Source organism: Bos indicus x Bos taurus, chromosome 1 (genome assembly GCF_003369695.1).
Source record: "Bos indicus x Bos taurus breed Angus x Brahman F1 hybrid chromosome 1, Bos_hybrid_MaternalHap_v2.0, whole genome shotgun sequence".
NCBI lineage: Eukaryota > Metazoa > Chordata > Mammalia > Artiodactyla > Bovidae > Bos > Bos indicus x Bos taurus.
In genome coordinates this window covers 83,591,816-83,609,862 of record NC_040076.1, presented here as the reverse complement: position 1 = coordinate 83,609,862, position 18,047 = coordinate 83,591,816, and the positions used below count along the sequence as shown (strand labels likewise).

Sequence of the window (18,047 nt, the reverse complement as noted above, 5' to 3'; positions counted from 1 at the left end):
AAAATCTAATTTGCAATTGCATCAAGAAGAATAAAATACCTAGGAATAAATCTAACCAAGGAGAGAAGACTATAAGACATTGATGAAAGAAATTTAGGACAACACAAGCAAATAGAAAGTTATACCATGCTCACAGACTGGAAGTCAATACTGTTAAGAATGACTATGCTTCCCAGCGGAATCTACAGATTCAATGCAATCCCTCTCAAAATACCAATGGCATTTTTTCACAGAAGTAAACAAAATAATTCTAAATTTGTATAGTAACAAAAGACCTGAATAGCCAAAACAATCTTGAGAAAGAACAAAGCTGATGGTATCATGAGCTGTGATTTCAAACTATACTACAAAGATACAGTAATCAAAATATGTAGTGGTGGTACAAAAACAGACACACAGATCAATGGAACAATATAGAGAGCCCAGAAATAAACCCACACTTATGTAGACAATTAATCTATGACAAAGGAGGCAATAATATACACTGGGGAAAAGACAGCCTTTCCAACAAATGGTGTTGGAAAACTGGACTGCTACATGCAAGGGAATCAGAATTAACTACTTTCTCACACCATGTACAAAAATAAACTCAAAATAAACGAAAGACTTAAATGTAAGACCTGAAGCCATAGAACTCCTGAAGGAAGACATAGGCAATATACTTTTATTTTTTTGCCCATGCTGTGTGGCATGCAGGATCTTAGTCCCATGAACAGGGATTGGACCTGTGCCCCCTGCAGTGGAAGTGTGGAGTCTTAACCACTGCATTGCCAGTGAATTCCCAGACAGTATACCTTTTGACATATATTGTGGCAATATTTTGTGTATAGAAATACTGAACTACTAAGCTGTGCACCTGGAACAAACATACTTTGAAGGTCAATGACCCTTAATTAAAAAAAAAGAGAGAAAGAGAGAATCTAGAAAGTAGCAAGAGAAAAGCAACCTGTATCATGCAAATATTTTTTAGTAAGTTAATAGCTTAACTCTTATTATAAACTACGGAGGCTACAAAATAGTGGGATGACAAAAGTGCTTTAAGTAAAAGACTGTCAACCAAGAAGTCTATATCTATGGTCAACTGATTTTCATCAAGTCTCTGTCTTAATTCAGGCTGCTATAACAAAATACCATATCCTGGATGGCTTATAAATGACTGAAGTTTCTTTCTTACAGTTCTGGAGGCTGGAAGTCTGAGATAAGGGCACCAGCCTGGCTGAGTTCTGTTGAGGACCCTCCTCTGGGCTGCATATTATTGACTTCTGATTGAGAAAATTGGGTCTGGGCAATTGGGTAGGTGAGATCATGTCTAAAAGGGACATACACACAATTACAAAACCCCTATACCATCTAAAGCAAGCACAGGTGCTTCCAGGTACTATGAAAATGTGCCCACAGTTATTTTCTAGGCAAATCATTTTCTTTAACAATATCCCCAATCTCCACACCTCCACACGGATTCCACACAAAGGTGGAACCAGTATACTCCCCAAACTGAAGTCAGCAAGGGTAAACTTACCTTTAATATTGTTTTGTTGTTTCATCAATAATTTACTTATTTCTGAAAACCAACAATCTCTGATTTCTTTTGAAGCTGCCTGCAATTACAGATAAGAAAATACTGACTATTATCACCTCGTACATTAATTGGACAGGACTTTTATTCTCTGGATGACTTTTAGAATGAGATAAAAAACAGTTGCTGAGTTATGGGAACATGATAGGGAAAGAGGAGAGACACCTATGGGAAAGGCATGAATTTTACCTGTAGGATGTATTTTTCAAGTCCATTTTGGTTGGCAATTTCAAACTTTCTGTTGCTCCCCCTTCCAAGTTGGCGAATTGAAAGTGTCATCAACTATTGTAAACAAAGAAGAAAATTCTCTATGCCATCTCTTCCGATTTAAGAATTATCCCTGTCACTCCAATTCTTTCTACCCTTGATCTCTTTTCTTCCATCTTTCTTCTAAGTGTTTTACTGTTCTCTGTTAACAACCCCAAGGAACATAAAACACAGCTTGTGTCATTTATCTTGTCTGTTTCAGAGGACAACACAGATGATATCATTCCACAGGCACAGCTGTAGCCTTCAACGGTAAGCAAAATGGTGATCTCTCCTTTAATACCTGAGTATGTCACAAATCTCTACATAATAGTAACTGAATTAGTGTCCACTATGAAACATAAATAAAAAGCACTATGAATAAATTAACAACTTTAATTACAAGAGCATGTATGTGTATATGTGATCGCTAGCTATGAAATATTTCTCATACAAGCAAGAGGCAATGGTTGGTGTGGACATGGGTTCCTGGACCCCCAGGATCAGGTGTTGCCTACATTTGTATGAAAAGATGCCTGGTTGAGAAGATGAAATTCAGCCCGTGCTCTAATCTCCAAGACTGTCAATCCTCTGCCTGGACAAAAGAGGGTACTTTTTAATTAGTTTGTCCAGATAGGCTGCCATAGGGTCCCTTTTCTCTACCCAGTACAAAGGCAACCTGAGCCAGCCCTGGGCCTGTTTAGTGACTGATTACAAGCGCTGACTCTAGAATCAGACCTGGGTGGATTCTCGCTCTGTTTGTAGCATCTGACAAGTTAACCTCACCTCTCTAAGCTTCAGTTTCTTTATCTATAAAGTAAAGATAACAGTATTTCTCCCCACAGGGTTGTGCTGACTCCCAAGTGCAATAGGACACCTTTACCTTCATAGACTTCTTAAAGCTGTAGTGAGGGGACAGGCCCTGGTCACTGGGCTCCAACTGTATCTTACAGAACATTATTTCCCGTTCAAATAGATAGATTTGCCTCTGGCTGGGCTTGAATCGAATTAAATCCTTCATCTTATAACGATCTTTGTGAACTGTCCAAACGTTGAAAGAACCATGCATCAACAACTTGCCGAATTTTCCAATATCATCCTTTGGGAAACATAGATACACACAAAAAGGAGCTATTAAATTACTTGATAAAACAGAAGCTGTCAAATTGCAGAGCACCCTTATTTGACGTTTACAATCTTACAATTGTCATTCAGGCTAATCTGTCACTTACCAAAACAACAATTTTATGAGTTTCAATCAGCATGGTGTCATTCAGTTAATAAGGAATAGTGCAGCAGTATAAGGTAATTAACATAAAGCATGTTAGAAATACTTTGAACTAAAGGTATTGGTACTCTGATATCTTTTTTTTTTTTTTTTGGTACTCTGATATTTTTATCTTACAATTAATTTTAGCTAGCAGAATTCCATTTTCTTTTCTTTGTTTTTGATATGACACTACTTAATAAGGGCAAGATATTAATGTTTTAATTATGTTTGAGAAAGCCAGTATCTTTGCTGCAGTATAGATCTTTGGTAATCTGTGGGTTCCATCCTAATTCAGATGTATTTTAACGTCTGCCTCAGCAACATGAGAACATAAGAACATGACATTTGTTCTGAAAGAGAAAGCTTAGGATGACCTAATCTTTATAACATTGTAAAGGAAATGGTAATTACATTCAACTCTGCATTTTGGGCTTCCCTAGTGGCTCAGTGGTAAAGAATCTGCCTGCCAATGCAGGAGATGCAAGTTCGATCCTTGGGTTGGGAAGACCTCCTGGAGTAGGAAATGGCAACCCAGTCCAGTATTCTGGCCTGGAGAATTCCATGGGCAGAGGAGCCTGGCAGGCTACAATCTGTGGGGTCGCAAAAGAGTTGGACACAACTTATTGACTAAACAACAACTGCATTTTTCAGAGTGAGTGAACAGTGTAAACTTAATCCCAAATGACAATTTTTTTTGTTTGTTTTTGGTCTAACCTTTTTGGTTCTAAGGCACACACTCACTATGATGCCTCTCCCTCCACCCTCAAATGTCTGGCTGAAAGTCCAAATGAGGTGATTCTGCCTTCTCTGAGCTCTCTCTAAAAGTAGCGGAGTGTGGTGAGCTAGAAATGTGGTATTTATAAAAAACTGTATCACTAAAGTACATAATCAAGAATTTATTTTCCAGAATCAAAACACCAAAGGAAAAAATTATTTGAATCAGACCAAGACAGAGATATTTCCCTGTGTTATATCTAGCTAAGATAAATCCTCACAATTTAAAAGTCATTATTAGATATAATGTACATTACTACTACTACTACTAAGTCGCTTCAGTCGTGTCCGACTCTGTGCGACCCCATAGTACTCTTAAATGCAGAGTACATCATGTGAAATGCTGGGCTGGATGAATCACAAGCTGGAATCAAGATTGCCAGGAGAAATATCAATAACCTCAGATATGTCACTTTAACAGCAGAAAATGAAGAGGAACTAAAGAGCCTCTTAATGAAGGTGAAAGAGGAGAGTGAAAAAGCTGGCTTAAAATTCAACATTCAAAAAACGAAGATCATGACATCTGGTCCTATCATTTCATCACAAATAGATGGGGAAAATGTGGAAACAGTGTCAGATTTCATTTTCTTGGGCTCCAAAATCAATGCAGACAGTGATTGCAGCCATGAAATTCAAAGATGCTTGCTTGTTGGAAGAATAGCTATGACAAACCTAGACAGTGTATTAAAAAGCAGACACATCATAGTCAAAGCTATGGTTTCTCCAGTAGTCATGGATGGATGTGAGAGTTGGACCATAAAGAAGGCTGAGTGCTGAAGAATTGATGCCTTTGAACTGTGGTGTTGGAAAAGACTCTTGAGAGTTCCTTGGACAGCAAGGGGATAAAACCAGTCAATCCTAAAGGAAATCAACTACAAATTTTCATTGAAAGGACTGGTGCTAAAGCTGAAGCTCCAATACTTTGGCTGGCCACTTGATGCAAAGAGCTGAATCACTGGAAAAGACCCTGATGCTGGGAAAGATTGAGGGCAAGAGGAGAAGGGGATGACAGAGGATGAAATGCTTGGATGGCATCACTGAGTCAATGGATAAGAGTTTGAGCAAATTTGGGGAGATAGTGAAGGACAGGGAACGCTGGTGTGCCGCAGTCCATGAGGTCATAAAGAGGTCATGTCTGACTTAGTGACTGAACAACAACAACATCATGTACCATTAAATAGGCATTAAAAGAATATTATGTATATTGAACTGTAAATACCTTTTTTTTTCTAATTTTATTTTATTTTTAAACTTTACATAATTGTATTAGTTTTGCCAAATATCAAAATGAATCCACCACAGGTATACATGTGTTCCCCATCCCGAACCCTCCTCCCTCCTCCCTCCCCATACCATCCATCTGGGCCATCCCAGTGTACCAGCCCCAAGCATCCAGCATCGTGCATCGAACCTGGACTGGCAACTCGTTTCCTACATGATATTTTACGTTTCATTGCCATTCTCCCAAATCTTCCCACCCTCTCCCTCTCCCACAGAGTCCATAAGACTGTTCTATACATCAGTGTCTCTTTTGCTGTCTCGTACACCGGGTTATTGTTACCATCTTTCTAAATTCCATATATATGCATTAGTATACTGTATTTATGTTTTTTTTTAAAATGACTGTATATCTGAAAGTCTAAATAAAAACCTCAAGGCAATAAATTCTAATCAGTTTCATGGTGTGTGTGTCATAATTTCAGTACTGTTTTCCTCTTTTTCTTTTATAAAATTTACATGCGGTAAATGTGGTGAGTGAAGTCCTCACTGAGGAGTAAAAACCCCAGTTACAAGGCCTTCTCTCCTAAAAGCATGATGTTCCTGTTGCAGGTTGCACAAACTCAGCTTGACCACGAACTAAGACAGGTGGGTAATGGGTTCATACGGATCTGTGAGAAGTTACTCACTCTATACACATACTTCCTACACCCACTTAAATGTAACCACTCCAGCCCTCAGTGATTGCTGTCTTCTTTTATAACCATTTAATTTATATTACTCAGACATATCAGATCAGATCAGATCAGTCGCTCAGTCGTGTCCGACTCTTTGCCACCCCATGAATCACAGCACGCCAGGCCTCCCTATCCATCACCAACTCCCGGAGTTCACTCAGACTCACGTCCATCGAGTCAGTGATGCCATCCAGCCATCTCATCCTCTGTCATCCCCTTCTCCTCCTGCCCTCAATCCCTCCCAGCATCACAGTCTTTTCCAATGAGTCAACTCTTCGCATGAGGTGGCCAAAGTACTGGAGTTTCAGCTCTAGCATCATTCCTTCCAAAGAAATCCCAGGGCTGATCTCCTTCAGAATGGACTGGTTGGATCTCCTTGCAGTCCAAGGGACTCTCAAGAGTCTTCTCCAACACCACAGTTCAAAAGCATCAATTCTTCGGCATTCAGCTTTCTTCACAGTCCAACTCTCACATCCATACATGACCACAGGAAAAACCATAGCCTTGACTAGACAAACCTTTGTTGGCAAAGTAATGTCTCTGCTTCTGAATATGCTATCTAGGTTGGTCATAACTTTCCTTCCTCAGACATATAAAGTGCAGGAAATATATTTAGTCAAGGCTTGCAAAAGAAGGTGTTTAATATCTGCCACAGGAACAACTGTATTCAGTAGTTTCTATTTAAAAACTGATTTATACTCCATTTCATTTCAAAAATTAGATTAGTTCAGTTGCTCAGTTGTGTCCGACTCTCTGCAATCCCATGGACTGCAGCATGCCAGGCCTCCCTGTCCATCACCAATTCCCGGAGTTTACTCAAACTCATGTCCATGTCATGAGTCAGTGATGCCATCCAACCATCTCATCTTCTGTCGTCCCCTTCTCCTCCTGCTTTAAATCTTTCCCAGCATCAGGATTTTTTCCAATGAGTCAGTTCTTCGCATCAGGTGGCCAAAGTATTGGAGTTTCAGCTTCAGCATCAGTCCTTGCAATGAATATTCAGGACTGATTTCCTTTAGGATGGACAGTTTGATCTCCTTGCAGTCCAAGGGACTCTCAAGAGTTTTCTCCAACACCACAGTTCAAAAGCATCAATTCTTCGGCACTCAGTTTTGTTTATAGTCCAACTCTCACATTCATACATGACTATTGGAAAAACCATAGTTTTGACTAGATGGACGTTTGTTAGCAAAGTAATGTCTCTTCTTTTTAATATGCTGTCTAGGTTGGTCACAACTTTTCTGCCAAGGAAAAAGCATCTTTTAATTTCATGGCTGCAGTCACCATCTGCAGTGATTTTGGAGCCCAGAAAAATAAAGTCTGTCACTGTTTCCATTGTTTCCCCATCTATTTGCCATGAAGTGATGGGACCAGATGCCATGATCTTAGTTTGCTGAAATTTGAGTTTTAAGTCAACTTTTTCACTCTCCTCTTTCACTGTTATCAACAGGCTCTTAAGTTGTTCACTTTCTGCCATAAGGGTGGTATCATCTGCACATCTGAGGTTACTGATATTTCTCCCAGCAATCTTGATTCCAGCTTGTGCTTTATCCAGCCCAGTGTTTCTCATGATGTACTCTGCATGTAAGCTAAATAAGCGGCCTTCACGTACTCCTTTCCCATTTGGAACCAGTCTGTTGTTCCATGTCCAGTTCTTATAAAATATATATTTTCTGTCTGTGTAAAATAAGGCAGACAGAAAATAACCAAGGAGATTAGGGTGAAGAAAAAAATAGAGCTTAAAACAATAAGATAAAGAAGATGTACATAAAACACATACAATAAAGCCATGTGAACCTGCTGCAGACTAGGCTCTGATCTACCAGGCAGTACACAAGGAAATATGGAGAGCTATACAGTTCATTATGTCTGAAGACTTACCCAAACCAGTTGTTCAGGAAAAGCACTGCTGCTGCTGCTGAAAAGCACTTCTAAGTCACTTCAGTCGTGTCCGACTCTGTGAGACCCCATAGACGGCAGCCCACTAGGCTCCGCCATCCCTGGGATTCTCCAGGTAAGAACACTGGAGTGGGTTGCCATTTCCTTCTCCAATGCATGAAAGTGAAAAGTGAAAGTGAAGTCGCTCAGTCGTGTCTGACTCTTCGCGACACCATGGACTGCAGCCTACCAGGCTCCTCCATCCATGGGATTTTCCAGACAAGAGTACTGGAGTGGGGTGCCATCGCCTTCTCCGCAGGAAAAGCATATCAACTTGTTAATAAGATATGAAAGAAATTTCTCCCATGGGTCTTCATAAAGGATCACTGCATCAAATGCTGAGCCCACTGCACTGAACCTGGACTTCCTGCACTGGGAGTGCAGAGCCCTACCCACTGGACCACCAGGGAAGTCCCGGCACAGCTTTTTGTTTTAAAATTAATTTATTTTAATGGGAGGCTAATTACTTTACAATATTGTGATGGCACTTGTCATACATCAACATGAATCAGCTATGGGTAAATATGTGTTCCCCCATCTTAAAACCCAGTCCCACCTACTTCTCCACCCCATTCCTCTGGGTTGCCCCGGAGTACCTATGGGTGCCCTGCTTTATGCTTCAAACTTGCACTGGTCATCTGTTTTACATATGGTAATACACATGTTTCAATGCTATTCTCTCAAATTATCCCGCCCTCACCTTCCCCCACAAAGTTCAAGTCTGTGTTTTACATCGTGTCTTTTTTGCTGCCTTGCATAAGGATTGTTGTTCAGTTCAGTACAGACGCTCAGTGTGTCTGATGCTTTGCAACCCCATGGACTGCAGCACACCAGGCCTCCCTGTCCATTGCCAACTCCCAGAGTTTCCTCAAACTCATGTCCATTGAGTTGCTGATGCCATCCAACCATCTCATCCTCTGTCGTCCCTTTCTCCTCCCCCTTCAATCTTTCCCAGCATCAGGGTCTTTTCAAATGAGTCAGTTCTTTGCATCTAGTCGCCAAAGTATTGAAGTTTCAGCTTCAGCAGCAGTCCTTCCAATGAATAGTCAGGACTGATTTCCTTTAGGATTGAATGGTTTGATCTCTGTGCAGTTCAAGGGAATCTCAAAAGTCCTCTCCAACACCACAGTTCAAAAGCATCAGTTCTTCAGTACTTTCTTTCTTCAGCTTTTTTACAGTCTAACTCTCATATCCATATAAAACCACAGCTTTGACTAGATGGACATTTTTCAACAAAGTAATGTCTCTGCTTTTTAATATGCTCTCTAGGTTTGCCATAGCTTTTCTTTTAAGGAGCAAGCATCTTTTAATTTCATGGCTGCAGCCAACATCTGCAGTGATTTTGGAGCCCAGAAAAATAAAGTCTGTCACTGTTTCCATTGTTTCTCCATCTATTTGCCATGAAGTAATGGGACCAGATGCCATGATCTTCGTTTTTTGAATGTTGAGTTTTAAGCCAGCTTTTTCACTCTCCTCTTTCACTTTCATCGAGAGACTCTTCAGTTCCTCTTCGCTTTCTGCCATAAGGGTGGTATCACCTGAGTATCTGAGATTATTGATATTTCTCCTGGCAATCTTGATTCCAGCTTGTGCTTCACCGAGTACAGCATTTCTCATGATGTACTTTGCATATAAGCTAAATAAGCAGTTTGACAATACACAGCCTTGACGTACTCCTTTCCCAATTTGGAACCAGTCTATTGTTCCATGTCCAGTTCTAACTCTTGCTTCTTGACCTGCATACAGATTTCTCAGGAGGCAGGTCAGGTGGTCTGGTATTCCCATCTCTTGAAGAATTTCCCAGTTTGTTGTGATCCACACAGTCAAAGGTTTTGGCATAGTCAATAAAGCAGAAATAGATGGTTCTCTGAAATTCTCTTGCTTTTTTGATGATCCTATGGATGTTGGCAATTTGATTTCTGGTTCCTCTGCCTTTTCTAAACCCTGCTTGAACATCTGGAAGCTCAGAGTTCACATACTGTTGAAGCCTGGCTTGGGAGAATTTTGAGCATTACTTTGCTAGTGTGTGAGATGAGTGGAATTGTGCAGAAGTTTGAACATTCTTTGGCATTGCCTTTCATTGGGATTGGAATGAGAACTGACCTTTTCCAGTCCTGTGGCCACTGTGAGTTTTCCGAATTTACTGGCATATTGGGTGCAGCACTTTCACAGCATCATCTTTCAGGATTTGAAATAGCTCAACTGGAATTCTATAACCTCCACTAGCTTTGTTTGTAGTGATGCTTCCTAAGGCTCACTTGACTTCACATTCCTGGATGTCTGGCTCTAGATGAGTGATCACACCATCGTTATTATCTGGGTCATGAAGATCTTTTTTGTATAGTTCTTCTGTGTATTCTTGACACCTCTTCTTAATATCTTCTGCTTCTGTGAGGTCCATACCATTTCTGTCCTTTATTGTGTCCATCTTGGCATGAAACATTCCCTTGGTATCTCTAATTTTCTTGAAGAGATCTCTAGTCTTTCCCATTTTATTGTTTTCCTCTATTTCTTTGTATTGATCACTGAGGAAGGCTTTCTTATCTCTCCTTGCTATTCTTTGGAACTCTGCATTCAAATGGGTATATCTTTCCTTTTCTCTTTTGCCTTTCACTTCTCTTCTTTTCATAGCTATTTGTAAGGCCTCCTCAGACAACCATTTGGCCTTTTTGCATTTCTTTTCCTCAGTATGGTCTTGATTACGGCCTCTTATACAATGAACCTCTGTCCATAGTTCTTCAGGCACTCTGTCTATCAGATCTAATCCCTTGAATCTATTTCTCACTACCACTGTATAGCCATAATAGATTTTATTTAGGTCATACCTAAATGGTCTAGTGGTTTTTCCTACTTTCTTCAATGTAAGTCTGAATTTGGCAATAAGGAGTTCATGAGCTGAGCCACAGTCAGCTCCCAGTCTTTTTTTTTTTTTTTTTTTTTGCTGACTGTATAGAGCTTCTCCATCTTTGGCTGCAAATAATATAATCAATCTGATTTCAGTATTGACCATCTGGTGATGTCCATGTGTAAGGTCTTTACTTGTGTTGTTGGAAGAGGGTGCTTGCTGTGACCAGTGTGTTCTCTTGGCAAAACTTTGTTATTAGCCTTTACCCTGCTTCATTCTGTATTCCAAGGCCAAATTTGCCCTGGTATTTCTTGACTTCCTACTTTTGCATTCCAGTCCCCTATAATGAAAAGGACATATTTTTTGGGTGTTAGTTCTAGATGGTCTTATAGGTCTTCATACTTCATACTTCATACTTCAGCTTCTTCAGCATTACTCTTTGGGGCATAGACTTGGATTACTGTGATATTGAGTGGTTTGCCTTGGAAATGAACAGAGATCATTCTGTCATTTTCGGGATTGCATCCAAGTACTGCATTTCAGACTCTTTTGTTGACTATGATGGCTACTCCATTTCTTCTAAGGGATTCTTGCCCACAGTAGTAGATACAATGGTCATCTGAGTTCAATTCACCCATTCTAGTCCATTTTAGTTTGCTGATTCCTAAAATGTCAATGTTCACTCTTGCCATCTCCTGTTTGACCACTTCCAATTTGCCTTGAAATTAAAAGATGCTTACTCCTTGGAAGGAAAGTTATGACCAATCTAGATAGCATATTATAAAGCAGAGGCATTACTTTGCCAACAAAGGTCCGTCTAGTCAAGGCTATGGTTTTTCCAGTAGTCATGTATGGATCTGAGAGTTGGACTACAAAGAAAGCTGAGAGCCGAAGACTTGATGCTTTTGAACTGTGGTGTTGGAGAAGACTCTTGAGAGTCCCTTGGACTGCAAGGAGATCCAATCAGTCCATCCTAAAGCAGATCAGTCCTGGGTATTCATTGGTAGGACTGATGTTGAAGCTGAAACTCCAATACTTTGCCCACCTGATGCAAAGAGCTGACTCATTTGAAAAGACCCTAATGCTGGGAAAGATTGAGGGCAGGAGGAGAAGGGGATGACAGAGGATGAACTGGTTGGATGGCATCACCGACTCAATGGACATGGGTTTGGGTGGACTCTGGGAGTTGGGATAGACAGGGAGGCCTGGCGTGCTGCAGTTCATGGGGTCACAAAGAGTTGGACACGACTGAGTGACTGAACTGAACTGAACTGAATTTGCCTTGATTCATGGACCTAACGTTCCAGGTTCCTATGCATTATTGCTCTTTATAGCATCGGACTTGACTTCCATCACCAGTCACATCCAAAACTGGGTGTTGTTTTTCTTTGGCTCTGTCTCTTTATTCTTTCTGGAGTTATTTCTCCACTGATCTCCAGTAGCATACTGGGCACCTACCAACCTGGGAAGTTCATCTATCAGTGTCCTATCTTTTAGCCTTTCATACTGTCCATGGGGTTCTCAAGGCAATAATTCCTGAAGTGGTTTGCCATTCCCTTCTCAAGTGGACCACGTTTTGTCAGAACTTTCCACCATTGGATCATCATTACCATCTTTCTAAATTCCATAGGGGATAGTGATATGCTTCTCTGAGTGACAATCCCACTGCCGAAGTTAAGCACTCAGTGGAGTTAATGCATGAGTGCTAAGTCGCTTCAGTCATATTCAACTCTTTCCAACCCTATGGACTATAGCCATCCAGTCTCCTCTGTCCATGAGATTTTCCAGGAAAGAATTCTGGAGTGGGTTGCCATGCCCTTTTCCAGGGGATTTTCCCAACCCAGGAATTGAACCCACATCTTCTGTGTCTCCTATATTGGCAGGCAGGTTCTTTACCACTAGCACCACCAGGAAGCCCTAAATTCCATTTATATGCATTAATATACAGCTTTGTGTTTTTCTTTCTGACTTACTTCACTCTGTATAATAGGCTCCAGTTTCATCCTGCTCATTAGAACTGACTCAAATGAGTTTCTTTTTATAGCTGAGTAATATTCCATTGTGTATATGTACCACAACTTCCTTATCCATTCGTCTGCTGATGGACATCTAGGTTGCTTCCATGTCCTAGCTATTGTAAACAGTGCCGCAATGAACACTGGGGTACATGTGTCTCTTTCAATTCTGGTTTCCTAGGGGTGTTTGCCCAGCAGTGGGATTGCTGGGTTGTATTGCAGTTCTAGTCCCAGTTTTTTTTTTAAGGAATTCCACACTGTTCTTCATAGTGGCTGCACCAGTTTGCATTCCCACCAATAGTGTAAGAGGGTTCCCACTTCTCCACACCCTCTCAGGCATTTATTGTTTGTAGACTTTTTGATGACAGCCATTCTGACCGGTGTGAGATGATCCGTCATTGTGGTTTTGATTTGCATTTCTCTAATAATGAATGATGTTGAGCATCTTTTTATGTGCTTATTAGCCATTTTTATGTCTTCTTTGGAGAAATGTCTGTTTAGTTCTTTTGCCCACTTTTTGACTGGGTTGTTCATTTTTCTGTATTGAGTTGCATGAACTGCTTGTATATTTTGAAGTGTAATTCTTTGTCAATTGTTTCATTTGCTATTATTTTCTCCCATTCTGAAGGCTGTTTTTTCACCTTGCTTATAGTTTCCTTTGTTGTGCAAAAGATTTTAAGTTTAATTATGTACCATTTGTTTATTTTTGTTTTTATTTCCATTACCCTGGGAGGTGGGTCATAAGGGATCTTGCTGTGATTAATGTCAGAGAGTGTTCTGCCTATGTTTTCCTCTAAGAGTTTTATAGTTTCTGGTCTTACATTTAGATCTTTAATCCGTTTTTAGTTTGTTTTTGTGTATGGTGTTAGAAAGTGTTCTAGTTTCATTTTTTCACATGTGGTTGACCAGTTTTTCCAGCACCATTTGTTAAAGAGACTGTCTTTTCTCCATTGTATATTTTTACCATCTTTGTCAAACATAAGGTGTCCACAGGTGCATGGATTTAACTCTGGACTTTCTATTTTGTTCCATTGATCTATATTTCTGTCTCTGTGCCAGTACCATACTGTCTTGATGACTGTAGCTATGTAGTATAGTCTGAAGTCAGACAGGTTGATTCCTCTAGTTCCATTATACTTTCTCAACATTGCTTTGGCTATTCAAGGTTTTTTTGTATTTCCATACAAATCATGAGACTGTTTGTTCTAGTTCTATGAAAAATACCATTGGTAGCTTGATAGGGATTGCACTGAATCTATAGATTCCTTTGGGTAGTATACTCATTTTCACTATATTGAGTCTTCTAATCCATGAACATGGTATATTTCTCCATCTATTTGTGTCCTCTTTGATTTCTTTCATCAGCATTTTATAGTTTTCTATATATAAATCTTTTGTTTCTTTAAGTAAATTTATTCCTAAGTATTTTATTCTTTTTGTTGCAATGGGGAATGGGATTGTTTCCTTAATATCTCTTTCTGTTTTTCCATTGTTAGTATATAGGAATGCAAGGGATTTCTGTGTACCAGTTTTATATCCTGCAACTTTACTATATTTATTGATTAGCTCTAGTGATTTTCTGGTGGTATCTTTAGGGTTTTCTATGTAGAGGATCACATCATCTACAAACAATGAGAGTTTTACTTCTTTTCCAATCTGGATTCCTTTTACCATCACAGCTTTTAAAAGCAATTCTAAAAGAGGCCAGAAGAATGGGGAAGCAGGAAACAAACCCAGTTATACTCTCTGATGACCTGCAGAGGGTGGGTGATGTTAACTAAGGTATCTGCCAAGGCATGGGCTGTAGAGGTTGAAGAGGCCACCTTTGGCAGCAGTGTTTTTGTCCTTTACAACCTCTACACTTCTCATCCCTCCCACAGCCATGGTTGTGATTGAGCAAAGGATGTGAATCCAGAGATGGGCCAGTCCCTGACCACAGAGGCCTGGTGTAAAAAAGATGTGCTAGATGGCCAGTCTGATCCCTGTGAGAACTGAGGAGATCTGAGGGGGAAGCAGTAAGCAGCAGGAATTGTAACTGTGAGATGTGTTATGAGAGGGCTGGAGCTGGAATAAACAATAAGGAAAAAGAGGTATGGAAAAAGTAAGTCACCAGAAACTATGAGGAAGAGGAAAAGAGACTGATGAGGGGAAACCAGTCAGTGAGCAGTGAGAAGAGAGGACATACCTGGCATGTATAGGTAGAGCACACCGGTGAGAACCCCAGCTGATTTCCCAGGCCAAACCTCTAGAGTTGCTATGTGTCCTAGAATTGTCGAGTTCCCACATCCATGACCCCTTTCCTGTCATTGTTCTGACTCTTCTTGAGGCCATATGGTTGCCTTTTCTAGTTAGCCTGTCAGCCTGGAGTTAATAGAGGAAACTGCTGTGTTTTGGGGAATGACTTGGAAGAGATGGGCTGCATATCACTCAGGTAATCTTGCATCAACTTTCTCAGGACCACACTAGCGATGGGATCAGACATCTCAATGCTTGAGGCCCATCCTGTGGTGGCTGAGGGCATATGCTCTGTATAGCACTGATGAAGGACAGGTGTCCATATATTACCATCATGGACACATGCCTGTGTGGAGGCCCCCCACTTCCAAAGGGAAGAGGGTAGGGGGATTGCTCTCAACAGGACCAAGGATGACTTATTGCCATCTTTTCAACCATTTGTATCCTTTCTTTCCAATCAGACAAGAGTTGGTCCCAAGATCAGAGACCACATGCACAACTTCTTGTAGATATTTGTGCCCAAAAGTATTGAATCATTTATTGACAGTTAGTGAGGGCCTGGAGGGACATGAAACTAAATGCTCAGCACTGTGAGGAAGCCAATTCAGTGATGACCTTAAACTGCCTTGAACAGTATTTCCCCCAAAACTCATGTCCACCCAGGATCTCAGAATGTGACTTTATTTGGAAATATGCTCTTTGCAGATGTTGTTAGTTAAAATGAGGTCATACTGGATAAGGGTGGGCCCTAATCCAGTGACTGATGTCCTTATAAGAAAAGAAAACAGAGACACACACAAGAGAAGACAGGACGACAGGCAGAAACTGGAGTGATGCAGCTCTAAGTTAACAAAGTCAGAAGACCAGCAAGAAACAATTCTTTCCTAGAATCTCCAGAGGGAGCATGGGCCTACCAACACCTTGATTTTGGCATTCTTGCCTGCAGAACTGTGAGAGAAAAAATTTTTGTGTTTTTTCAGCCACCCAATTTGTGGTGGTTTGCTATGACAGTTTTAGGAAATAAATATAGCCCCAACCCATTTTTCTACTAGTGATGTAATGGTGTGACCCTCACTTTGGTGTGTTGATGAATCTGATGGGTGTGAGCTCAGAGATACAACACAGGGGCTCCCCCAAACAAATAAGCTAATGAAATGTCAGATGTCTCCTCCATATGGAAAATTATGGCAAAATAATCTAGTAAATGCTACCATTTTCTTATATGCAGAGTATATCATGCAAAATGCCAGGCTAGATAAAGAACAAAATGGAATCAAGATTGCTGGGAGAAATATCAATAACTTCAGATACGTAGATGATACCACCTTTATGGCAGAAAGTGAAGAAGAACTAAAGAGCCTCTTGATGAAAGTGAAGAGGAAAGTGAAAAAATTGGCTTAAAACTCAACACTCAGGAAACTAAGATCATGATATCTGGTCTCATCACTTCATGGCAAGTAGATGGGGAAACAATGGAAACAGTGAGAAACTTTATTTTGGGGAGCTCCAAAATCACTGCAGATGGTGACTGCAGCCATGAAATTAAAAGATACTTGCTCCTTGGAAGAAAACTATGACAAACCTAGATGGCATATTAAAAAGCAGAGGCATTACTTTGCTGGTAAAGGTCCATCTAGTCAAAGCTATGGTTCTTCCAGTAGTCATGTATGGATGTGAGAGTTGGACTATAAAGAAAGCTGAGAGATGAAGAATTGATGCTTTTGAACTGTGGTGTTGGAGAAGACTCTTGAGAGTCCCTTGGTCTGCAAGGAGATCCAATCAGTCCATCCTAAAGGAGATCAGTCTTGAGTGTTCATTGGAAGGACTGATGTTGAAGCTGAAACTCCAATACTTTGGCCACCTGATGTGAAGAGCTGACTCATTTGAAAAGACCCTGATGCTGGGAAAGATTGAGGGCAGGAGGGGAAGGGGACGACAGAGGATGAGATGGTTGGATGGCATCACCGACTCAATAGACATGAGTTTGAGCAAGCTTCGGCAGTTGGTGATGGACAGGGAAATCTGGCATGCTGCAGTCCATGGGATCGCAAAGAGTCAGACACAACTGAGCAACTGAACTGAACTGAACCATTTTCACATGTGGACATTTTGTAGGTAAGAGCTCTGATGTAAGAATTTAAAATATGCCTATATCAACCAAGGGGCTTCCCAGGTGGTGCTAGGGGTGAAGAAGTTGCCTGCCAATACAGGCGATATAAGAGACATAGGTTTGATTTCTGGGTCAGGAAGATCCCCTGGAGGAGGACATGGCAATCCATTCCAGTATTCTTGCCTGGAGAATCCCATGGACAAAGGAGCCTGATGGGCTACATACAGTCCATGGGGTTGCAAAGAGTTGGACATGACTGAAGCGATTTGTCACAGCAAAGCACAGGGCATATCAACCAAATGCAGAATTTGGCTGAGAGTGTGAATGTAGGGAAGAGCCCTCTTTTCAGTGGTCAGGTTTTCACTCCTGGCAACAACAGCTAAAGGGACAGAGCTATGTATTTTTGTGCAAAGAGGCAGGAAACATCTGGATAAATGAATTAGCACAAAGCTTGATCCAGCAATGAAAAGCAGAAGCTGTGGGACACAGGGGCCTGCGATTACAATTGCCAGAAGCAAAGGGGTTCCTTCCTTTCCAGCCTGATTAAAGACCCAAATAAGTCAGCACTGGGTTCTATATTCAGCATCTACCACCACCCAGGCATGGTGCTGGGTGCCTTATGATTTAATGTAGTCACATTTGAAATTCTTACATCAGAGGTCTGACTTACAAAATGCCCACATATGAAAATGGCAGCATTTACTAGATTTTTTAGGCCATTGTTTTTCATATGGAGGAGACCATCTGACATTAATTAATTCTCATTTATTCCTCACAATCACCCTTTAACATAGGTGTTGTGAGAAGCCCAAGGCAATTCTGCTGAGTCATCAAGAATATTTACTCACCCTTATTTCTGCAGCCAACACTATGGCAAAGAAAGCAGGAGCTAAAATAGAAAATAAAATACCTGGCCCTGGCCCACAGTGAATTTGTAATAAAAATAATTCCTTTGTTGAATAACATAAATTTGTTCCAGAAAATAAAAATATTTCATTCAACCATTACTATTCAACTTTGGAACTTGTTCCTGGCAAGTCAGAATTTAAAAGAACTCAAAATACATCTATATTTTATGCATTG

At 40.6% G+C, this 18,047-nt stretch overlaps 1 protein-coding gene across 5 annotated transcripts in view; it reads right to left on the bottom strand.

The window, feature by feature from the left end:
- The window catches only part of MCF2L2 (MCF.2 cell line derived transforming sequence-like 2), a 260,855-nt gene that overhangs the window by 26,835 nt on the left and 215,973 nt on the right, over positions 1-18,047 (bottom strand). For 3 of the 5 annotated variants that reach the window (XM_027539944.1, XM_027539970.1, XM_027539960.1), the window contains exons 23-25: positions 2,706-2,921; positions 1,766-1,858; positions 1,520-1,598 (exon numbers count right to left, since the gene is read on the bottom strand). In XM_027539944.1, the coding sequence (XP_027395745.1) occupies positions 1,520-1,598; positions 1,766-1,858; positions 2,706-2,921 (388 nt within the window). Of the gene's footprint in view, positions 1-459; positions 1,599-1,765; positions 1,859-2,705; positions 2,922-18,047 lie in introns of those variants that run through there. The other 2 variants (XM_027539953.1, XM_027539977.1) reach the window with 1 other exon arrangement.